This window comes from Petromyzon marinus, chromosome 58 (assembly GCF_048934315.1).
Source record: "Petromyzon marinus isolate PM22_M1 ecotype Great Lakes invasive population chromosome 58, UKy_Petmar_22M1.pri1.0, whole genome shotgun sequence".
Classification (NCBI taxonomy): domain Eukaryota; kingdom Metazoa; phylum Chordata; class Hyperoartia; order Petromyzontiformes; family Petromyzontidae; genus Petromyzon; species Petromyzon marinus.
In genome coordinates, this window is record NC_133724.1 from 10,925,887 (window position 1) to 10,946,345 (window position 20,459).

General features: G+C 43.7%; 1 protein-coding gene across 1 annotated transcript; it reads left to right on the forward strand.

Moving 5' to 3' along the window:
- Positions 1-782: 782 nt before the first annotated feature.
- LOC116955061 (uncharacterized) lies at positions 783-18,277 on the forward strand. Its single transcript, XM_032976011.2, has 2 exons — positions 783-916; positions 12,553-18,277. Exon 2 carries the CDS (start codon positions 12,553-12,555, stop codon positions 13,942-13,944), a length of 1,392 nt encoding a protein of 463 aa, XP_032831902.1. The 5' UTR covers positions 783-916; the 3' UTR covers positions 13,945-18,277.
- The last annotated feature ends 2,182 nt before the right edge of the window (positions 18,278-20,459 follow it).

The window sequence follows — 20,459 nt, forward strand, 5'->3', positions numbered from 1 at the left end:
AGTGGGAAGCTGAGGAAATCTGGAGATGCGGATATGAAGGCAACACCATAACGCAGTTAAGGTTTTAGCTGGTTAATAACATCCTTCCATCTTCTCGGTTGAAGTTATGTCTGTTTATATATCTGGATGGCTTCATGCTATAACGCTGTGGGCTCTCATTGTTTTTTCCCAGACCAAGGTGCTCTGCAAACGTTCGGGCTACTATAAAAAATGGATGTTATTAACCAGGTAAAACCTTAACTGCGTTATGGTCTTGTCTTCATATCCGCATCTCCAGATTTCCTCAGCTTCCCACTCCCAGCCCGCTCACTTTCTCCCCCCTCCCGGCATTTTGTTCTTGCTCCCTCGCTCCTCATTCCCTCTAATGAGCAGCACTACACAGACCACACACAGCCCACAATGTATGCAGACACTGTATACAGCGTAAGTACACAATGTACACACAGCACGGCCTGTACATACATAGTGTACACACTGCACAGTGTACACACAACACTCACAGCTGTGCAATATTCCTTAAGGACCCTGCACTGTACTCGTTTCCTACAGCAATATTCAGGTTGTTGAGCTCACGCACCCTAATGATCTCTGTAAAATAGGAGAAATGCGAAAGAAATCTAAAGAAACTTAGACTCTAAAACAACACTCAGCATGACTTGCCTCGCTCTCTGACGTAACCACTCAGCGTGACGCCATCGGTACGTGACGTCATGTCAGCTTGCTCACTGCCGATTCCCGTTCCTGGTAAATTCATGTCGGCAAAGCCACGCCCATATATTGAATAAGTCATTAACATAATCTATGCGGTAAGAGTGTCCTTCACCAGTGACGTCATGTAATCACCGACACGTTTCCGCGTGACGTCACGAAACTCCAGGAGCCGCAGCGCTCTGCTCGTTACTCAGTTTGATCCGAGGTGAGATGTTGACATCGTGGTTGTTATAGTTGTTTACCCAGGTAAAGCTTGGTTTGTTCTTTCTCTCGTAGGGACATCAATTGAGTAGCAGCTATGGATCGATGTCCAGGTTGTGACATTGCAACAGTACGATGTGGGGCCTAGCCATGCAGGGGTTGCCTCCTGCCCTTGCCTGATTGATTTGCTTGAATTGTTTTATTGTCTTTATTGTATTAACCTACCTCACAATGTGTCGATACTCGAGTTCAGGAGCCTTCTGACGACTTTCTGCACTCGGGGCTCCGATGCTTCTGCACGTATTCCCGATTGAGTCAACGATTCCATTTCAGAGATGGGACGGAAGTTCGTTTCCCGCGTGAAGTCCATTGAGCTAAGAAACTCGTTTTCAAGGACAGACAACAGCAAAGCAACGTAATGATAATAGCAATGATGTAAAGTTATACGCACTTAAACTTTAGTAATTTTAATAATAGAGGCGGTTTAAATGAGGACAGATGGCAGAATGGGGATGCCAAGAGACTAAACTGCGTGGTTACAAACAAGTTTGGGAAGCTATATTATTTTGATCCAAATTGCGTGAAACCTGGAAAACTATTACCGTAAGTCATTCGGACTTGCACAGAGACACAGACTCACACAGAGACCCACACTCCCACAAAAACACTTGCACAGACTCAGATATGCACAGACTTACAGACGCACAGACTCATTCAGACACGTACAGACTCGCACAAAGACACTTGCACAGACACACTCGCACAGAGAGACGCAAAGACTCACAGATATGTACAGACTCACAGATATGCACAGACTCGCACAGACACGCACAGACTTACACAGAGACGCACAGAAATCCATAGGCTCACACACTGACCTACACAGACTCATACTAACTCACATAAAATCCATTCGCTCACACAGAGACCCACATACTCACGCAGAGACTCACTCGCAGACAATCAGATGTGCTTCGCATTTTTTAGATTGTCCAGTGGTTTAATAACAAGTCAGACAACGAAAGAGTAGATCTATGGACAAATAGCCTTGTAAACAAAAAAATGCATGTGGTTAATACCGACTTGATACTTGTGGTAAAATACTGTATACCATGAGCACGATGTGGTTAATGCTGACTTCTAGATTTGAAGCTTTCGTGACTGCAAGGATTCATACTCTTTGTTTTTTTTGGTAAAGTCACGTAGGTAAAATAAAATAAAGGAAAGCAACTAAATTAAATCACGACGTTTCGGAGGTAACACAAGCTTCCTTCCGTCTTCAGGTGGAAACCGTCAGCATTTTTGCTTGAACATCCTAACACCTTGCAATTTTGCTGTAACGGTTTCCACCTGAAGACGGAAGCTAGTGTTGCCTCCGAAACGTCGTGATTTAATTGAGTTTTCATTTATTTTATTTTGCCTACGTGACTTTACCGAAAAAAACAAAGAGTAATGCTGACTTGTTGATACCTTGCAAAATGTGGCTTGTTTGCAGTTTGGACTCGTACACTTAATTTGTATGTATTTATTATTTGTGAATTTCTTAGCCTAAGTCTATTTTTCCAAAATGTTTTGTGGTTAATGCAGACTTGATGCCTTGCAAAAGGTATCTATTTAGTGTTTTACATCCAAACACCTATTCTTATTTTTCATACTCTGCCCTACCCGAGCTATTAGTGTTTGGCGTTTTCTGGTCTAACACTGGTGAGACAAGGCCATAAAGAAGGATGGGATGTATCTAGTGTAAACCAATCAGTTTCGAGAACAATGGATATATTTTCAGAGCATGTTTGTTTCCAGGTTTTGCCACAAGTACGTGTGGTTAATGCGGACTTAATTCCTTGCAAATGCTATTTGGTGTTTGAACATCTTAACACCTTATGTTTTATTGTCAGAAAGGATAAAGCCTATTCCTACTTTTTCATCATTTTTGATACTGCCAAAAATATCCCATAGATACATTGGTCAAGTGGCGCATTTCATCTGTAGATCCCACCAATGCGCCTGTGTATGGAAATCAGGAAATACGCAGAACCTGCAGGTTAAACGACCAGAACTGGGGGTGAGATCAAGGCCATTTTGCCCACTCGCTCACTCATTCACCAATTCAATCCCCCACTCATTTGCTCACCCACTAACCCACTCAATCACCCATTAGCTCCCACACACTCACCAACTCATTTACTCACCCACTCGCGCACTCAATCACCCACTTGCTCACCTACTCACCCATTCACACGGCCACCCCACCCGCTGACTGACCCACATTCTCAGAATCAAAGTAAATGGTGAAAATTAATGATGGCTCAATCTGAATCCATCTTCTCGATTAAAGTTTTGTCTGTTTTTGTTTGAAGGATGTGATAAACCGCGTCAAGTTTTAACTGCTATGATTTTCACTCACCCACCCGTGTTTCTTGTCCAATTACTAATTCGAGCTCCTTTACTTGCTAATTTCTCTAGCCCCACCCGTCTCTGCACGCCACAAACTCTCCCCCTGTGCCAGCCCCCACCCTTCACTGCACGCCACAAACCCCCCCTCTCCCCCGTTAACTCCTACAACCACGACTCGACAAAACTCCTTCCCCCCCCCCCCGTGCCTATATAAAGCCACAACAGCAGATAATTTTCTCACCTGAAAACGGACGCTTGTGTTGTGACTGAAACGTAGTGTTTTCTTTAATTATTTTATATATATGTGACTTTACCGAAAGAACCAGAAAGTATGGATTCCTGCAGTCACGAAAGCTTCAAATCAAGACCGAGTTAAGGCTAATTTAAAGAAGTGCGTTTTCAAGACAGACTCACGACTTGCATTGTCTTGCTAATCAGGGTGGCTGCTACATTTCACCAGAGTGCTGAACCCACAATGCTGTGATTGGTGATATTTGCATAGCCGTGGATTAACCTGGTGAATAGTATGTTGGCAAAACCTGTCCTTGCACTGGGAGAAGAGGCAGATTGACCAACAGCTTTCAGTATCAGAATCTTCATTGAGACTGGAATAATCCGATGAGCTTTGCATTATAAACCACACAATACACTACGAAGATCCCCCGTATAGCCTTAACGGACTGTTAGGGCAAGTTTTGTTAGTGAGCACCTATGAAGGCCGGAACGGCACACGAGGGGGTGGGTGGCCAGCACCACTCCCGACCACCTTTGTCTTCTCAGTGGTGATGTTCACACAGTGCACCAAGCACTCATTTGAGGCTGAGTCGACTTAGGGGAAGCCCAGGATCAGTTCAGATAATCTTCACTGAACACCGGGTTCGTATTGCAACGTGCTAACCATTACACTACCGCTACACACTGCACCACAAACACCAAATTGCACCACAGACTGCAATATTTATCTAACACTAGTGGTAAGTACCCAGCGTTGCCCGGGCGAAAAAGGCAGACACGCACATGGACTTACACACAGACATCGACCCATACACATAGAAACACATCGACTTAGACGCACACACACACATGGTTAAATCCAGGATGGATCATTAGCAGGCCAGCCTAAATATTTCTAACCAGTGAAGATGTTCCATTACGGGGGGTGCACGCTTCACAAGCGTAGAGAAGGGAGGGTATTACCGTGGCCAAGAAGACCTGGAGCTTGATGCGGAGCGAGAGACCAGGTAGCTTCTACACAGCGTAACGCAGCCGATGAAAAGATAATGGAGCTCGACTAATTTGGAGTGAGACCTCTGCTGTTAAACCAGAGCCGGTCATGAGCACACTGGCCAGGTATGGGAATCTCTCCAATCTCTCCACAACTGCCGCATCACCAATTGTGAGTTGTGGGGTTGGATTGGCGATGGTACAAAATACCCAGGCAGGTGCTTAATTTCGGTGGAGCTGATGGTAAGGCCCCAACTCTTAGTGGCAAACTCCAGGTTCAGCAGCAGTGCCTCCCACGCATCCTCTGAGTGACCAGCAATCACCAGAGCATCGGCATACATAACATGGTTGAGCAATAGGGAGCCATCCCTTCACGGCACCTGGGCATCGATCAGCCTCCCATTGTATCTGTACCAGATGTGAATTCCTCCGGTACAGCTATTGAAGGCTTCACGAACTACATGGTCAAAAGATATGTTAAGTAATGTGGGAGCTAGAGGACATCCCTATCACACCCCAAGGTGTAGAGGGAATGGCTCTGACTGCCACGTAGTTTGACGCAGGGCCGCTCACCATTATGAAGGTCCTTAAGGATCGTGAGCAAAGGGTTAGGGACTCCAAAAGCATGAAGAACAACCCAGAGGCCAGGCCTACTGATGGTATCATAGGCCTTGAGCAGGTCAATAAAGCACATACATTTACTCACATGCACACATGGACCTACAGACACGCAAAGAAATGGACTTACACTGACTCACATGGAGCCACGCATGCAAAGCGACTAACACACACGCCCATGGACTGACATACACAGACATATCGACTCACACACACAAACACATGGACTTACACACATGTGGACTCACACACGCATAGACATCCACTTTAGATACACACACATGGAGTTACACACATATATCGACATACACATCGACTCGCACACAGACATACGTGGACTCACACATTGACGTAAACACACATGTACTTGCACACACACACATGTACTTGCACACACACATTGACTAAGACGCACACACATGGACTTACACATACATAGACTGACACACACATTGCCCTACACACATGGACTGCGACACACAGACATCTACTTTAGATACACACACATGGATTAACACACATATCGACTCACACAAATGCATTGACTTACACACACACATCGAGTGACACACACATGTATATGGACTTACACACACATGGACTAACACACACACATATGGACTAACACACACACATATGGACTGACACACATACACATCGACATACACACACACATCGATAGACACACAAACGCACATTGACTTACACACTCAGATGGAGCCATGCACACACATCGACTAACACACACATGGACTAACACACACATACAGCGACTGATACGCACACAAATGGACTGACATGCACACTTGGACTGACACACACAAACACTTTGACGTACACACACACATCTGGCGCTGTCCGTTCGAAAAAGACAGAGACACACATGACTCAAACACACGCATGGACCTACACGCACACACATCGACTCACACACACACACATTGACGTGCACAGCAATCCGCGATGATGGCACAGGTATCACTATCGCAGTACTACGTATGAGTAAATAGCGTGGTGTGAGCAATCGAAACAAAAGAAATGCATTGAAGAAACAAGTGTAAATTAAAGAGCAGCAGTACGCACAGGTAAGTTGAGAAGCAGGCTGCAGTCTAAATTATAGACTGCCAGTACGCCGACTAAATGACATAAGCATTGCTACAGTCGACATAAAAAGCTGGCAATATGGGCAGCAGTTGAAAAAGCAGAATACATCTTCTTGGTTTCGATTTCAAGCTTTCGTGACTGCAAGGATTCATCTTCTTTGGTTCTTTCGGTAAAGTCACGTAGAATGAGAATAAAATAATAAATTGATAAAATAAAACAATAAAATTCTCACGACGTTTCGGCCACAACACAAGCGGCCTTCATCAGGTGAAGGGACGAGACTGTCTGGAGGACAGCGCTGGAGCAAAAAAGCCACGCTCAGATCGCGACCTTTAAGCTGTGTGAGAAGAAACAAAGCGCCTTGACAAAGGAATTAGCATAGAATTTAGCATTGAAATAGCTGAGTGATTAGCTTGTGACTGGTCACAGAAATGGCTATGTTAAAGTTAAAGCATACACATCCACAGAGGCACCCCTTGACAAAGGAATTAGCATAGAATTTAGCATTGAAATAGCGTAGTGATTAGCTTGTGACTGGTCACAGAAATAGCTATGTTAAAGTCAGAGCATACACATTCACAGAGGCACCTAGTACAAATCAAACATGAGAATTTAGCATTGAAATAACTAGGATAATTTAGCATTGAAATAACTCGGAACAGAGGAGGGGGAGAGAGACAGCTGCGAGGCGCTGGTATACTCCATGTTGTAAACCATACCATTAACCGTGGTGTGAGAGGTATTAAGAGTCAATGCCAGCGAAAGAGCTGGCATTGACTCTGGCATTGACTCTTAATACCTCTCACACCACGGTTAATGGTATGGTTTACAACATGGAGTATAACAGTGCCCCGCAGCTGTCTCTCTCCCCCTCCTCTCTTCCGAGTTATTTCAATGCTAAATTCTCCTAGTTATTTCAATGCTAAATTCTCCTGTTTGATTTGTACTAGGTGCCTCTGTAAATGTGTATGCTCTGACTTTAACATGGCTATTTCTGTGACCAGTCACAAGCTAATCACTCAGCTATTTCAATGTAAATTCTATGCTAATTCCTTTGTCAAGGGGGTGCCTCTGTGGATGTGTATGCTTTAACATAGCCATTTCTGTGACCAGTCACAAGCTAATCACTCAGCTATTTCAATGCTAAATTATATGCTAATTCCTTTGTCAAGGCGCTTTGTTTCTTCTCACACAGCTTAAAGGTTGCGATCTGAGCGTGGCTTTTTCGCTCCAGCGCTGTCCTCCAGACAGTCTAATCCCTTCACCTGATGAAGGCCGCTTGTGTTGTGGCCGAAACGTCGTGAGAATTTTATTGTGTTATTTTATTTTATCAATTTATTATTTTAGAAGATCTTCTTGGTTCTTTCAGTAAAGTAACGTAGAATGGAAATATAATAATAAAAATAAAACATAACATTCTCAAGACGTTTCGGCCACAGCACAAGTAGCCTTCAGGTGAAGGAAGAGAACTATCGGGACGACAGCGCTTCAATGAACACTGCTAAGCTTCGCAGCGTCTTTTAAGCTGGGTGGGAGGAGCAGAGCGCCTTGACAAAGGCGTTTACTTATCAACAGAAGAATTTATCATTGAAATAGCTGTTAAAATCAGAAATTAGCTAACTGGGAGATTAGAATTATGTTAATGTGAGGGATTAGCATGTAACTGGTCACGGAAGTATCTATGTTAAAGTAAGAGTTTACATATCAACAGAGGCATTTAGTATATTGACGCTAAAGAACTGCAACTACCCAACTATCATACAATAAGCCGATGTGAAAGAGCTAAGTATAAACTACATCAATATAATAAATGTACTCAATATATTCTTCAATAAGTTGAGCTATTAACATACAGTGACTGGGTATATACTACACTATATAATGAAAACCATATGGTAAACTGATAAAAAAACTAAAATATAAACTACATCAATGGTATCAATAAACTCAATATATTCTCCAATCAGCTGGGCTACTAACAATAAGTCGTTATACATTACAATTCTATGTCGAAAATGCGTTACTATACACTACCCTATACTTTAGACTATAAAATATTAGACTTGTAATATTGCACTGTATAATTCAAGGGTGGGGTTTGTCTATGGCAGTGTATATTATGATGTATAGTGGTGTAATGTAGAAAAAAGTTTAGTTGGAGACATCAATATAATGCATAGTGTTAGAGCTTACATTGGGCTGTGTATACGATATACAATGTAGTTTAGATTGAAAGGTATAACATTGTAATGTATGGTATTCTAGTTTATAACATAGTTGTAACACAGGACAGAGCAGCGCATCGTGGCTGTTTCTCCCCCCTCCGTTCCGAGCATAGATGGACTCGTCCGTCTGAACAAAGCTCATCGCTTTCCGTGGTGCTAACGTTGAAAAGAAAAAAACGCCACCTTTTTTTTTCGACATAGAATTGCAATGTATAACGACTTATTGTTAGTAGCTCAGCCGATTGGAGAGTATATTGATAACATTGATGTAGTTTATATTTTAGTTTTTTTATCAGTTTACTATATGGTTTTCATATATAGTGTCATGTATACCCAGTTACTTTATGTTAATAGCTTAACTTATTGAAGAATATATTGAGTACATTTATTATATTGATGTAGTTTATACATAGTTATTTCACATCGGCTTATTGTATGATAGTTGGGTAGTTGCAGTTACTTAGCGTCAATATACTAAATCAGAATCAGAATCAGAAAGGGTTTTATTCGCCATGTAAGTTCACACCGACACGGAATTTACTTTGGCAGGATGGTGCATACATTCAACATATAGGAATCTAAAATCTTAAATAAGTTTTAAACAAGTCTTACTATAATAAGGGTTAAAAGTCTAACACCAAGGGGCTGAAGTATATAAAATTAAATACATATCGAATATAAAATAGCTTTAAGATATAATTTAAAAATAAAAAATACAAATAGGGTAACATAGTTAATATCGGCAAGGTGTCGTTATGTAGATCAAATGTTAAAAACAGTGTTAGCCCTTGGCCTTGTTTAACAGGCCAGCAGCAGATGGGAAGAAACTGTTTTTATGGCGTGAGGTTTTGGTCCTGATGGACCGAAGCCTTCTGCCGGAGGGGAGTAGCTGAAACAGAGAGTGTCCAGGGTGGGAGAAATCGGCCATAATCTTCCTCGCTCGCCTCATGGACCTTGTCGTGTGCAGGTCCTCGAGGGTTGGTAGATTGCAGGCAATCACCTTCTCAGCAGTATAAATACCTCTGTTGATATGTAAAATCTGACTTTAACATAGCTACTTCCGTGACCAGTTACATGCTAATCCCTCACATTAACGTCATGCTAATCTCCCAGTTACATGCTAATTTCTGACTTTAACACCCTGCTAATCCAACACTTTAACACAGTTATTTCAATGCTAAATTCTTCTGTTGATATGTAAACTCCTTTGTCAAGGCGCTCTGCTACTCCCACCCAGCTTAAAAGATGCTGTGAAGCTTAGTGTTCATTGAAGTGCTGTCGTCCCAACAGTTCTGTTCCTTCACCTGAAGAAGGCTACTTGTGTTGTGGCCGAAATGTCGTGAAAATTTTATTTTATGTTTTATTATTATTATTTTATTTCCTTTCTACGTGACTTTACCGAAAGAACCAAGAAGATGAATCCCTGCAGTCACGAAAGCTTTAAATCGAAGCAGAATACAGTCGACATGAAAGGCTGGCAGTACACTGAGTGAGGTAAAGAGGCAGGCAACAGATTATAGACTGGCATACACTCATAATGGTCAAAAGGAAAATGAGCAGTGTAGAGTGCTAGTGCACTGACGTTAATGAATCAGCAGGCAGCAGGCCACATCAGACTGGCAGTAGACCGTCATAAAAGCACAGCTGAAAAATGGAATATTTAGCAACGTAATAATGAAAAATTAGTTTTGTGCACACAAACATTATTGTAATATCTGCCAACGTATATGTTTAATAATAGTAAACAATAATACTACAATAATGCTATCTAAGCGCTGTAATAATATTAATATCTACGGACTTTATAGCAGTAACTGCACGCATCGTGTTGGGAGGGGGCGAAGAGGACATCACACTGAAGAAATAGCAACGGTTTCGCAATGGAAACGAACCGAGGGATGAACCGGCGATAATAGGAGGCGAAGCCAACAAAGCTCCCACACTCACGGGAACCGGCCAATCGCGAACACACGCCGTCTTTGTAAGATCGGTGGAAATACCGTCCGCACTCACAATGTGGCCCAAATACCGAACGGAAGTCTGCAAGAGGTGACACTTTTTCGGCTTGAATTTGAGATTTTCCGAGAGCATCCGTTCAAAAACAGCGCGCAGCCGGAGGAGGTGGTCATCAAACGACCGACAGAACACGATGACGTCGTCCAGATAAATTAAGCAAGTGTCCCATTGGAGACCGACCAGGACGAGTTCCATGAGTCTCTGGAATGTGGCTGGTGCGGCATTCAATCCCATCGGCAAACAATTAAGTTGAAAGAACTTGCGGAGTTCGGAACGCGGTCTTCTGCCTCGAAGACTCATCGAAGGGCAGTTGCCGAAACCCAGAAGATAGATCAAGGGTCGAGAAGAACCGCGCTCCGGACAAAGCATCCGCAAATCTTCACGCTGAGCCGGAGACAGCGATGCGTTTTCATCACACAATTCGGCAATCCATTGATCGTCCGATGAACACCTTTTAATGACAGCGCATACAGCCTGCGCCGACGTGCGCTTCTCACGTTTGGTAAAAGCGGTGGTGGCATGAGCGAGGACAGTGCCCGTGGGAACAACAAGATCGCCAGGTCCCCCATTCAAAACCTGCAGAAACGGGGCCTGACCCATTCAATGGTCTGAGCACAAACCAACCTCAACCTTTGCGTAGCAGCATTTAAAGGCGTCAACAAGACACCATTTACCAGGACGTCGCAACAGATTTGCTTGCGATAACGGAACGGAATCAACATTTGTGAACCCGATGGAACTGGAACGGTGGCATCAACCAAAGCCTGAACCGTTTCGGTGGACGCTGGTCGGGGGAGCGGTGATGACAAAAACCGCAATCTATGACCCGACGGTAGCTCATGACAACCCTGGTCCACGAGAATCTTGACCGGCATTCTTGCCAAAAAATCAGTGCCCAACAAGCACGGCACGGCCAACGTGCGCGAGATCAACACTGGCTCCGACGCCTGAATGTCCCCAATGGCGATACATGCGTCAACCTGGCCAATGATCCCCATACTACCCCCGTTAGCCGCAACACACACATCGTATACAGGGCGAACGCACGACGCAGGGATTGACAACAATTTAAAAATAACATCTGAAATTATTGTAGCAGATGCCCCCGTATCAACCAAAACGCGGACATCAACACCCTGAATAGTGGTACAGTATATTTATTGAAGTAGTGTATCCCAAACTTTCACAGCAGCTTATTTCCCTTCTCACCAACATTTGCAAACTCCCCCCCCCCCCCCCCGTGCCGGTCCTCTACAGCATTTTATGACAATTCCTTTGTCGAGGCGTTTTTTGTTTCCCAGCTTATTTCCCTTCACACCAACATTTGTAAACTCCCCCCCCCCCCCGTGCCGGTCCTCTACAGCATTTTATGCTAATTCCTTTGTCAAGGCGTTTTTTTTTTCCCCACACAGCTTAAAGGACGCGACCTGGGCTTGGCTGTCTTCACTCCAACGCTGTCCTCTGGACAGTACGGTCGCTTCACCTGATGAAGGCCACTTGTGTTGTGACCCAAACGTCGTGATTTTTTGTTGTTTTATTTTTTACCTACGTGACTTTACCGAATAGAACCAAAGAGTATAATTAATAGTACTAAATTGTCAATTTAACGACTTTAAAGTTAACAGATGTGAAATACGAATAGCGCTGGCTCAACCCGGGGCTTATCACGTGGTATCTGGGTACTTTTTAGAGAACAGCTCCAGGACCTCCGTGATCTTAGTAATGCCCTCAGTCTAGATTTCTGTGGTGAGGTTTCTTTTGGGAAGAGCCTGAAACTGTCCTAGTCTCATGAGTTTTCATCTGGCTAAAAGCACTGTAATATGAGATGTAATCGTGACCACGAAAAGTGATCTGGTTGGCTCAGCGTGTCGCTCTCATTGTCTGAACGAATGATTGGAGTGGGAACGTTTCCTCGGGTAGCGCTACTGCAAGCGCTTTATAGGTATTTTTTTTGTAAAAAGATTCTGCAGGAGAAAGCATGATGAGGAATTGTCTCACTTTGTTTGTGCTAAGTGAGGTCTGCCTATATATTGTGTGTAATATGTGTATATATCTGCAGATGAATCACATGGAGCAGAGAGACTCGGAACAAGCTGGAACTAAAAGGCATAAATGCATCCAGTGTCCATACAGCACGGATCAGATGAGCAACTTGAAGAACCATTACAGAACCCACACTGGAGAGAAGCCCTTCAAGTGCACTGTGTGTGGGAAGGCATTTGCGCAATCGCCATATCTTAAAATACACCAGAGAACACACACAGGCGAGAAGCCCTTCAAGTGCATTGTGTGTGGGAAGACATTTACATGGTTATCGAATCTTGACAGCCATCAGAAAACGCACACTGGTGAGAAGCCCTTCAAGTGTGCTATGTGTGGGAAGACATTTACACGGTCATCTCATCTTGACAGCCATCAGAAAACACACACTGGTGAGAAGCCCTTCAAATGCACTGTGTGTGGGAAGACATTTACACAGTCATCACATCTTGACAGCCATCAGAAAACACACACTGGTGAGAAGCCCTTCAAGTGCACTGTATGTGGAAAGGCATTTACACGGTCATCACATCTTGACAGCCATCAAAAAACCCACACTGGGGAAAAACCCTTCAAATGCACTGTTTGTGAGAAGGCATTTAAAGATTCCGGATCTCTTCGTATTCACCATAGAATACATACAGGTGAGAAACCCTTCAAGTGCACTGTGTGTGGAAAGGCATTTTCATGGTTATCGAATCTTAACAGCCATCAGACAACACATACTGGTGAGAAGCCCTTCAAATGTACTGTTTGTGAGAAGTCATTTACACGGTCAGGAACTCTTCAGGATCATCAGAGAACACACACAGGCGAGAAGCCCTTTGTGTGCACTGTGTGTGAGAAGGTATTTAAAGATTCCGGATCTCTTCGTATTCACCATAGAATACATACAGGTGAGAAACCCTTCAAGTGCACTGTGTGTGGAAAGGCATTTTCATGGTTATCGAATCTTGACAGACATCAGAAAACACATACTGCTAAAAAACCCTTCAAATGCACCGTGTCTGAAAAGGCTTTCAAAGATTCAGGATCTCTTCGTGTTCATGACAGAATCCACTCAGGCGAGACGCCCATCAAGCACACTGTGTATGGGAAGGAATTTGTACGGTCAGAAGGCCGAAAGAGGCGTGAGAAGATCCACAAGGAGGTGGAGGTGGAATTGAGAAGTGAGAATCAAATTGCTTCATTGAGCCCATCTCGCATGGAACAAGAAACAGAAGCTAACACCAGTTTTGAAAAATGGCCAGGAGTGAAGGTGGAATGTGAAGAAATGAAGGTGAAATGTGAAGATGAAGATTCGACTCCAGGAACTGACCTCCAGGTTGATGGAGGCAACGTGAAGCAGGAGGGGCATTCAGACTTTGAGGGAGAGCGAGGCGTCCTCGAGGAGTTTGAGGAGGAATTGTGAATGGAATATTTGGATAGCAGAGTCGGAGGGCCCTACACATATGAAGTGGAGTCTGGGAAGATCTGTAACCAAGACCGTGACAATTCCAAAGCGTCAACTTTATTCACAGGCTTCTCTAATTACAATAATGAATACAGCTGTAGGCATCATCCAGCTTTCATTTAATGTAGCTGCGCCAAAGTTTTGGAACCACTTAAGAAGTTTCACCTCTTGGCATCTCCATTCTACCATCTGTTTTCATTGACTCTAGGACTCGACCTCCATGTTGAATGGAGGCAGCGTGAAGCAGGAGATTTCGGACTCTGAGGGAGAGTGAGGCAATTTCAAGAGTTTGTGGATGTGGAGTTGTGTGTGGAGTTTATGGATCTAAATAGGAGGAGCCAGCAGTGTGAAATGGAGTCCGGTTAAATGTGAAACTCGGAAAGTGAGAGAATCTCCACAGCTGTAGGCATCCAGCCAGAGATGAGCTTTCAGCAAATATATTATTGCCATGCAGTCGTGAGATATTGCCGATTTGCAACATAATAGGGGTGCTTTTATTGATTATTCAGCATTACAAATTGTTGGTTATGTATAAAAGATTTTGAGTCTTTATGTTGACGTTTCGACAGTGCAGTAAGGCCTTGTTTAACATGGTCAATGTATTCCTGGAGTCTCGCGTTAGCAAAAAAATTTCCCCATAAATGATGTAATAATAAAATGTGTCAATACGATGCACTACGCACATCACAGTGAGTGCCACCACTGCGTTACGTTATCATCCCGCGTTGTACACAAAAAGTTTACCCAAATGGAAGAACCGCGTTATAGCGAGAATGCAGTATGTGGACACCATGGAAGAACCACGTTATAGCGAGAATGCAGTATGTGGACACCATACATTAAGCGAGGACTTACTGTAAATTTCGGTTTGCTCTGTTAAAATAGTTTTTTAACTGCATTTACTTTTAAAAAATTCCTTTAAGTTTTCAGCTTTTTCTAACATGTATAATGACAGGTTGCCACCTGTCAGCCTGGAGGGGTAATCACGGGTATGGGCAAGTTATGTAATGACTAACTAGAAGGGGGGCGGTATCTGGGGTAAAGGTTAAAGGCGGAGTCAGTCGGGAAGTTCTGGGAACCTGCTCTAAGATTCTGGAAGGGGGGGTGGCCGGGAAATAAGGGGGACGGATCCAGAGGTTCGGGGCTGTTGCGGGTCTTGGCTGCGTCACTGCTCGTTGTCATCTCTCTTCATCGTCCAGCCGCGTGGCCGATCCTCAGCATGATTCTCATCATCGTCGTCACTAGTTGGACAGCTGTGTAGTTGGATGCCGACGATGGGGTTGTGTAGAAGGGTCGGCTATGTGTAGCCATGTAGATATGTTCTGTATAACGCCCAGTGTTGTGCCTAGTGTGAGAATAAATAAGCTCTCTACACGGTGTGGTTGCAAATGAACCAAAACCCTCGCCCATCACGGCTTTTCTCATCGTGGATTTGACTGCCAAATTTATTTAGCTACATACTCTGGTTCTTTCGGTAAAGTCACGTAGGTAGAAAAAATAATAGATCACGACGTTTCGATCACAACACAAGCAATCGTCATCAGGTGAGACAACTACAGCAAGAAAACTGCTGAAGTAGGCGAGAGAGCTGCCATGACGAGAGGTTATATAGGTCTGAGCTGGGAAGACGGGAGGGGGAAGTGGGCAGGGCTGGAAGTAGAAGGCTGCGTGAAGATGAGGGGGAAGTGGGCGGGGCTAGAAGTGGGAGGCTGCGTGTGAAGACATGAGGGCGGGGCTTATTTAGCTACAGTTCATCGATAGCGCCCCACCTGTAGCTCCACCATTCACGTTTTGACTGCGAATTTAATATACAGTACACATGTTCTAACTTGCTGCCCTGCCACACTACATCAGCCTGCAGTGAGGAGGCAGCACTTCAGCCACCTGTAACTGTTCTTACCCCACTACATTTTTTTCCCCCCATATATTTTTATCGTGCAAGTTATGTTATTAATTCTATTGCTGTGGAGTCGTGAAATTTTGTCGATTTGCACAGTAGTGCGGGTGCTTTGCTTTATAATTAAGCATTCTAAATCGTTGGTTATGTATTTAGCGATTTTGAGTTCTCTAACATAGCAGATGAGTTCCTGGAGAGTACCGGTGTAAGCTAAAACCACGCGAAGTGAAAAGATTTTCCCATAAATGTAATGTTAAGATACGATGTACTACGCACACCACACATTGAGATGGCGGGATAAATAACTGAGGGTACGCCACCACTACGTTATGGTATTCTGCATGGTATCACTACCACTCAGCCACGTAGGTCAAGAAAGTTAATTGTCGACCGGTTAGAAACTGTGTTGTAACGGTGCGTGTTGTGTATTGTACAAAGAAGTTTTTCCCAAATGGAAGAACAATGTGATAGTGAAAACGTAGTGTGAATACCCAAGTTAAGCGAGGACTTAATGTACATTTTGATTCTCTGTTATTCAAATAGCTTTTTAACTGCATTTACTTTAATTTTATTTTCTATTTTAACATTGAAGCTTTTTTAACATTTATGAGGTTTTATGTCATGTTTCAAATACACCAAAACCCTCGCCCATCGCGGATTTGACCGTTGCCAAATTGATTGAACTACAGTTCACCAATCATGCCCCCGTGGCTCTACCATTCACGGTTAACTGTGAGCTTCATGTACAGTACGCATCGGTTGTAACTTCCCTACTGGACATCCGCCTCTAGTGAGGAGACAAAGCTTTGGCCACTTGTCATTTTTCTTAGCTCACTGTTTTTTTTTCCCCATTCGATATATTTACCGTGCAAGTTATATTATTAATAATATCATTGATGTGCAGTCGTGAAATATTGTCGATTTGCAAATAAGTACCGGGCCCTTGATAAATGAGCATTAAAATTAATTGGTTATGTATAAAGGGATTTTGAGTATAAATGGTTGGACAGTGCAGTAAGGCCTTATTTAATGCGGTAGATTCGTACCCGCAGAGTGCCGTGTAAGAGAAAATGACAAATGAATATAATTTTCTCATAAATAATGTAGTAATAGTAAAGTTTGGCAAGATACGATGTGCTACGCACACCACACTGAGATGGCAGGAGAAATACCTGGGTACACTGCCACTACGCTACTGTGTCATTCAGCGTCACTTGGCCACTCAGCTGAAAGTACGTTGTCGATCAATCAAATACTGCGTTATAACAGTGCACATTCCGCATTGTACCGGTGTGTGTTACACGTGCACAAAGTTTTACCAAATGGAAAAACCATGTGATAGCAGAAACGCGATGTGTAGACACCACACGTTAAGTGAGGACTTACTGTACATTTTGTTTTGCTTTAATAAAATAGCTTTTTACTAAATTAAATATTCATTTTTTACGTTTTCCTATTTTTCTAACATGAGGTTTTATGTCATGTTCCAAATACACAAATCCTTACTCAGTACGGGTTTTCCCATCACGGATTTGACCGTGCCAAATTTATTAAGCGACAGTTCACCGTTGGCGCCGCCTTGTGGCTCCACCTTTCGCGGTTGCCTGAGTTTCATGTACAGTACACATTCGTTGCAACTTGCTGCCCCACTGGACATCAGCCTCCAGTGGGGCAGAGCTTCAGCCGCCCGTCATTTTTCTTACTTCACTATGTATTTTTTCCCCCATTCTATATATTTACTTTGCAAGTTATATTAATCATATTATTGCCGTGCAGTTGTGAAGTATTGTCGATTTGCAAAGTAGTACGGGTGCCTTGATAATTAAGCATTACAAGTTGTTGGTTATGTATAAAGGGATTGAGTACCTATATTAATGGTTGGACTGCGGTAAGTCCTTGTTTTAAGTGGTAGATGCGTACCCGGAGAGTACCGCATAAGTGGAAATCGCGTTAAGCAAAAAAAAATCCCCATAAGTAATGTAGTAATGGTAAAGTTTGGCAAGATACCATTTACTACGCACACCGCACAGATAGCGGGACAAATAACTCAGGATATGCTGTCACTGCGTTACTGTATCATGCCGCATTACTGTATCACTGTACCACTCATCCGCGTAGCTCAAGAAAGTAGTCGTCGACTGCTTAGAGACTGTGTTGTAACGGGACATGTTCTGCATTGCAACGGTGCGCGTTCCACATTGTAACAGTGCGCGTTCTGCATTGTAACAAGGCGCGTTCCACATTGTAACGGTGCGCGTTCTGTATTGTGCAAAAAAGTTTTCCTGATTGGAAGAACCACATGATGGCCAAAACATTTAGTGTACACCACACGTTCAGCGAAGACTTTCTGTACATTTCGGTTTGCTCCGTTATTAAAATTGCTTTTTAACTGAATTTACTTGAATTTTATTTTCCTTTAACATTTTCAGCTTTTTTTACATTTATGAGGCCATAATACAGGTTTTTTTGGTGTTAGATCGCATAAATATATAAATATAGTTAAACCTGACAGCCAATTAATAAGGTTTGTGATGTCAACAGAACATTAATGAGGTTTGTGATGTCAACAGAACATGCTAATCCATTACTGTGTTGGAGAGCAAAACCACAACATTTATAATCTGAGTACGATGTTTTGCCAGTAATTAACTAAAACTGTTTTTTTTGTTTTACTCTGCAACACACTGGTGTGCTGTACTAGTGTAATGAGACGACTTCCGAGACACGACTTGTAGAGGGGTTCCTTTACTCTTTGGTTCTTTCGGTGAAGTCACGTAGGTATAAAATAAATCACGACATTTCGGGCACAACACAAGCGTCCGTCATCAGATGGGAAAGCATGATCTGCTGCTGAGGCAGACTGTTTTAAAAGGTTAGAAATGGGTGTAGCCCAAGGGTCATAAAGAAGTGGGCGGGGCTAGTGATGTTAATGTGAGAAATTAGCATGTAAATGTAAGAACGGAGAGCGGCCTCCTCGACGAGGGCACGGAAGTGGCTATGTTATTGTGAGAGATTATAAGGTCGAAGAATGGTGCAATCCAAAGGCATGAGAGTGCAATCCAAAGGACATGTGAGCATGAGAGATCTAAGAGAGGCATAGAGAGAGACACAGTCGGAAATAACAGCTGACTAGGCAGGTAAGATGGAAACATTACTGTCAGTTAAAACTTTACCTGGTTAATAACGTCCTTCCAATGATTGCTCAGTTTGCACTCATCTTCTCGTTGAGTATGGATTCCTGCAGTCACGAAAGCTTCAAATTAAGAGGGTTTCTTGTTTATTTCGTAATACTTTAAGGACAGGGTCACCGAGTAACATAAGCGCTGGGTTACGTATAGCTTAGCCACCCATACAGCGACATCGGCGACGTACAACTACATAGCTGACTGACTATATAGCGACGACGATGACTATCGCTGGCCGGCTATGCAGCGACGACGAAGAGATGGCAGCGATGACAGCAATGGCAACTAGGACCCAAACCCCCATGACAGCCCAATTGATCCCTGCCTTGACCCTTGGCCCAGTTACACCCCCCTTATGGATGCCTATGTGTGCTGTTTATAACGCACCCATACCCGTAGTTAGCACCCATGGCCAACAGATGGCACCCTGTCGCTACACTAGTAACAAATTGCCATGTTCTGTTTTCGTAACAAACCTTACTAATTGGCTGTGTTGGGTGGTGGCGGGTTTAACTACACATCTTTATATTAACTCGATCTAACCCAAAAAACCTGTATTATGGATGATATTGGCTGCGAAAGCCTACAATTTATGAGGTTTTACGTCAAGTTTCAAATACACCAAAACCCTGCGCCCATCGCGGGTTTTCCTATCGTGGATTTGACCGTGCTAAATTTGAGCTACAGTTCACCGATGGCGCCGCCCCTGTGACTCCACTATTTGCAGTTCACTGCGAATTTCATTTACAGTACACATCTTTTGGAACTCGGTGCCCTGCCTACTGCTGATCAGCCTCCAGTGAGGAGGCAGAGAGCTTCAGCCGCCCGCCATTTTTCTAACCTCACTACGTATTTTTTCACCATTCTATACATTTGTAATGAGCGACTTCCGTGACACGTCGTGGTCTTTATTTCACAATCGGGCACCGCACAGCTAACGTTATCTTCTCTTCTGAGTACACACTTGGATATTTACGTTGTTATAGACTACACACACGGTTGATCACACGGCAGGTTCCACCCGTCCGCTCCCGGTCTTGCCGCTGGCTGACGGCGTGCCGGGGAGAGCGGTGGAACTCCGCAGGAGATCCGCCACGTGGCCGAACGACGGAGAGAGATGACGGCGAGTAGCGATGCAGTTTGGACCCAAGACTCTACATACCGACCCCGAGTCCTCCGCCTCCGCTTATATTGCCGCAGGCACGGCTAGGCTCCGCCTCCGGCCTCGCCCTCTCGTGGAACTTTCTATCCGGTTCACGGAGTTTCTCGGCCAGCCCTGCTCTTCACCTTTGACCTAGATGCCTATCCCTTTGGGGATTGGATAATGTTTATAATGGTGCCTGTACCCATGCTTCCTTTTTCCAACCAGTAGATGTCACTATCTCATTACA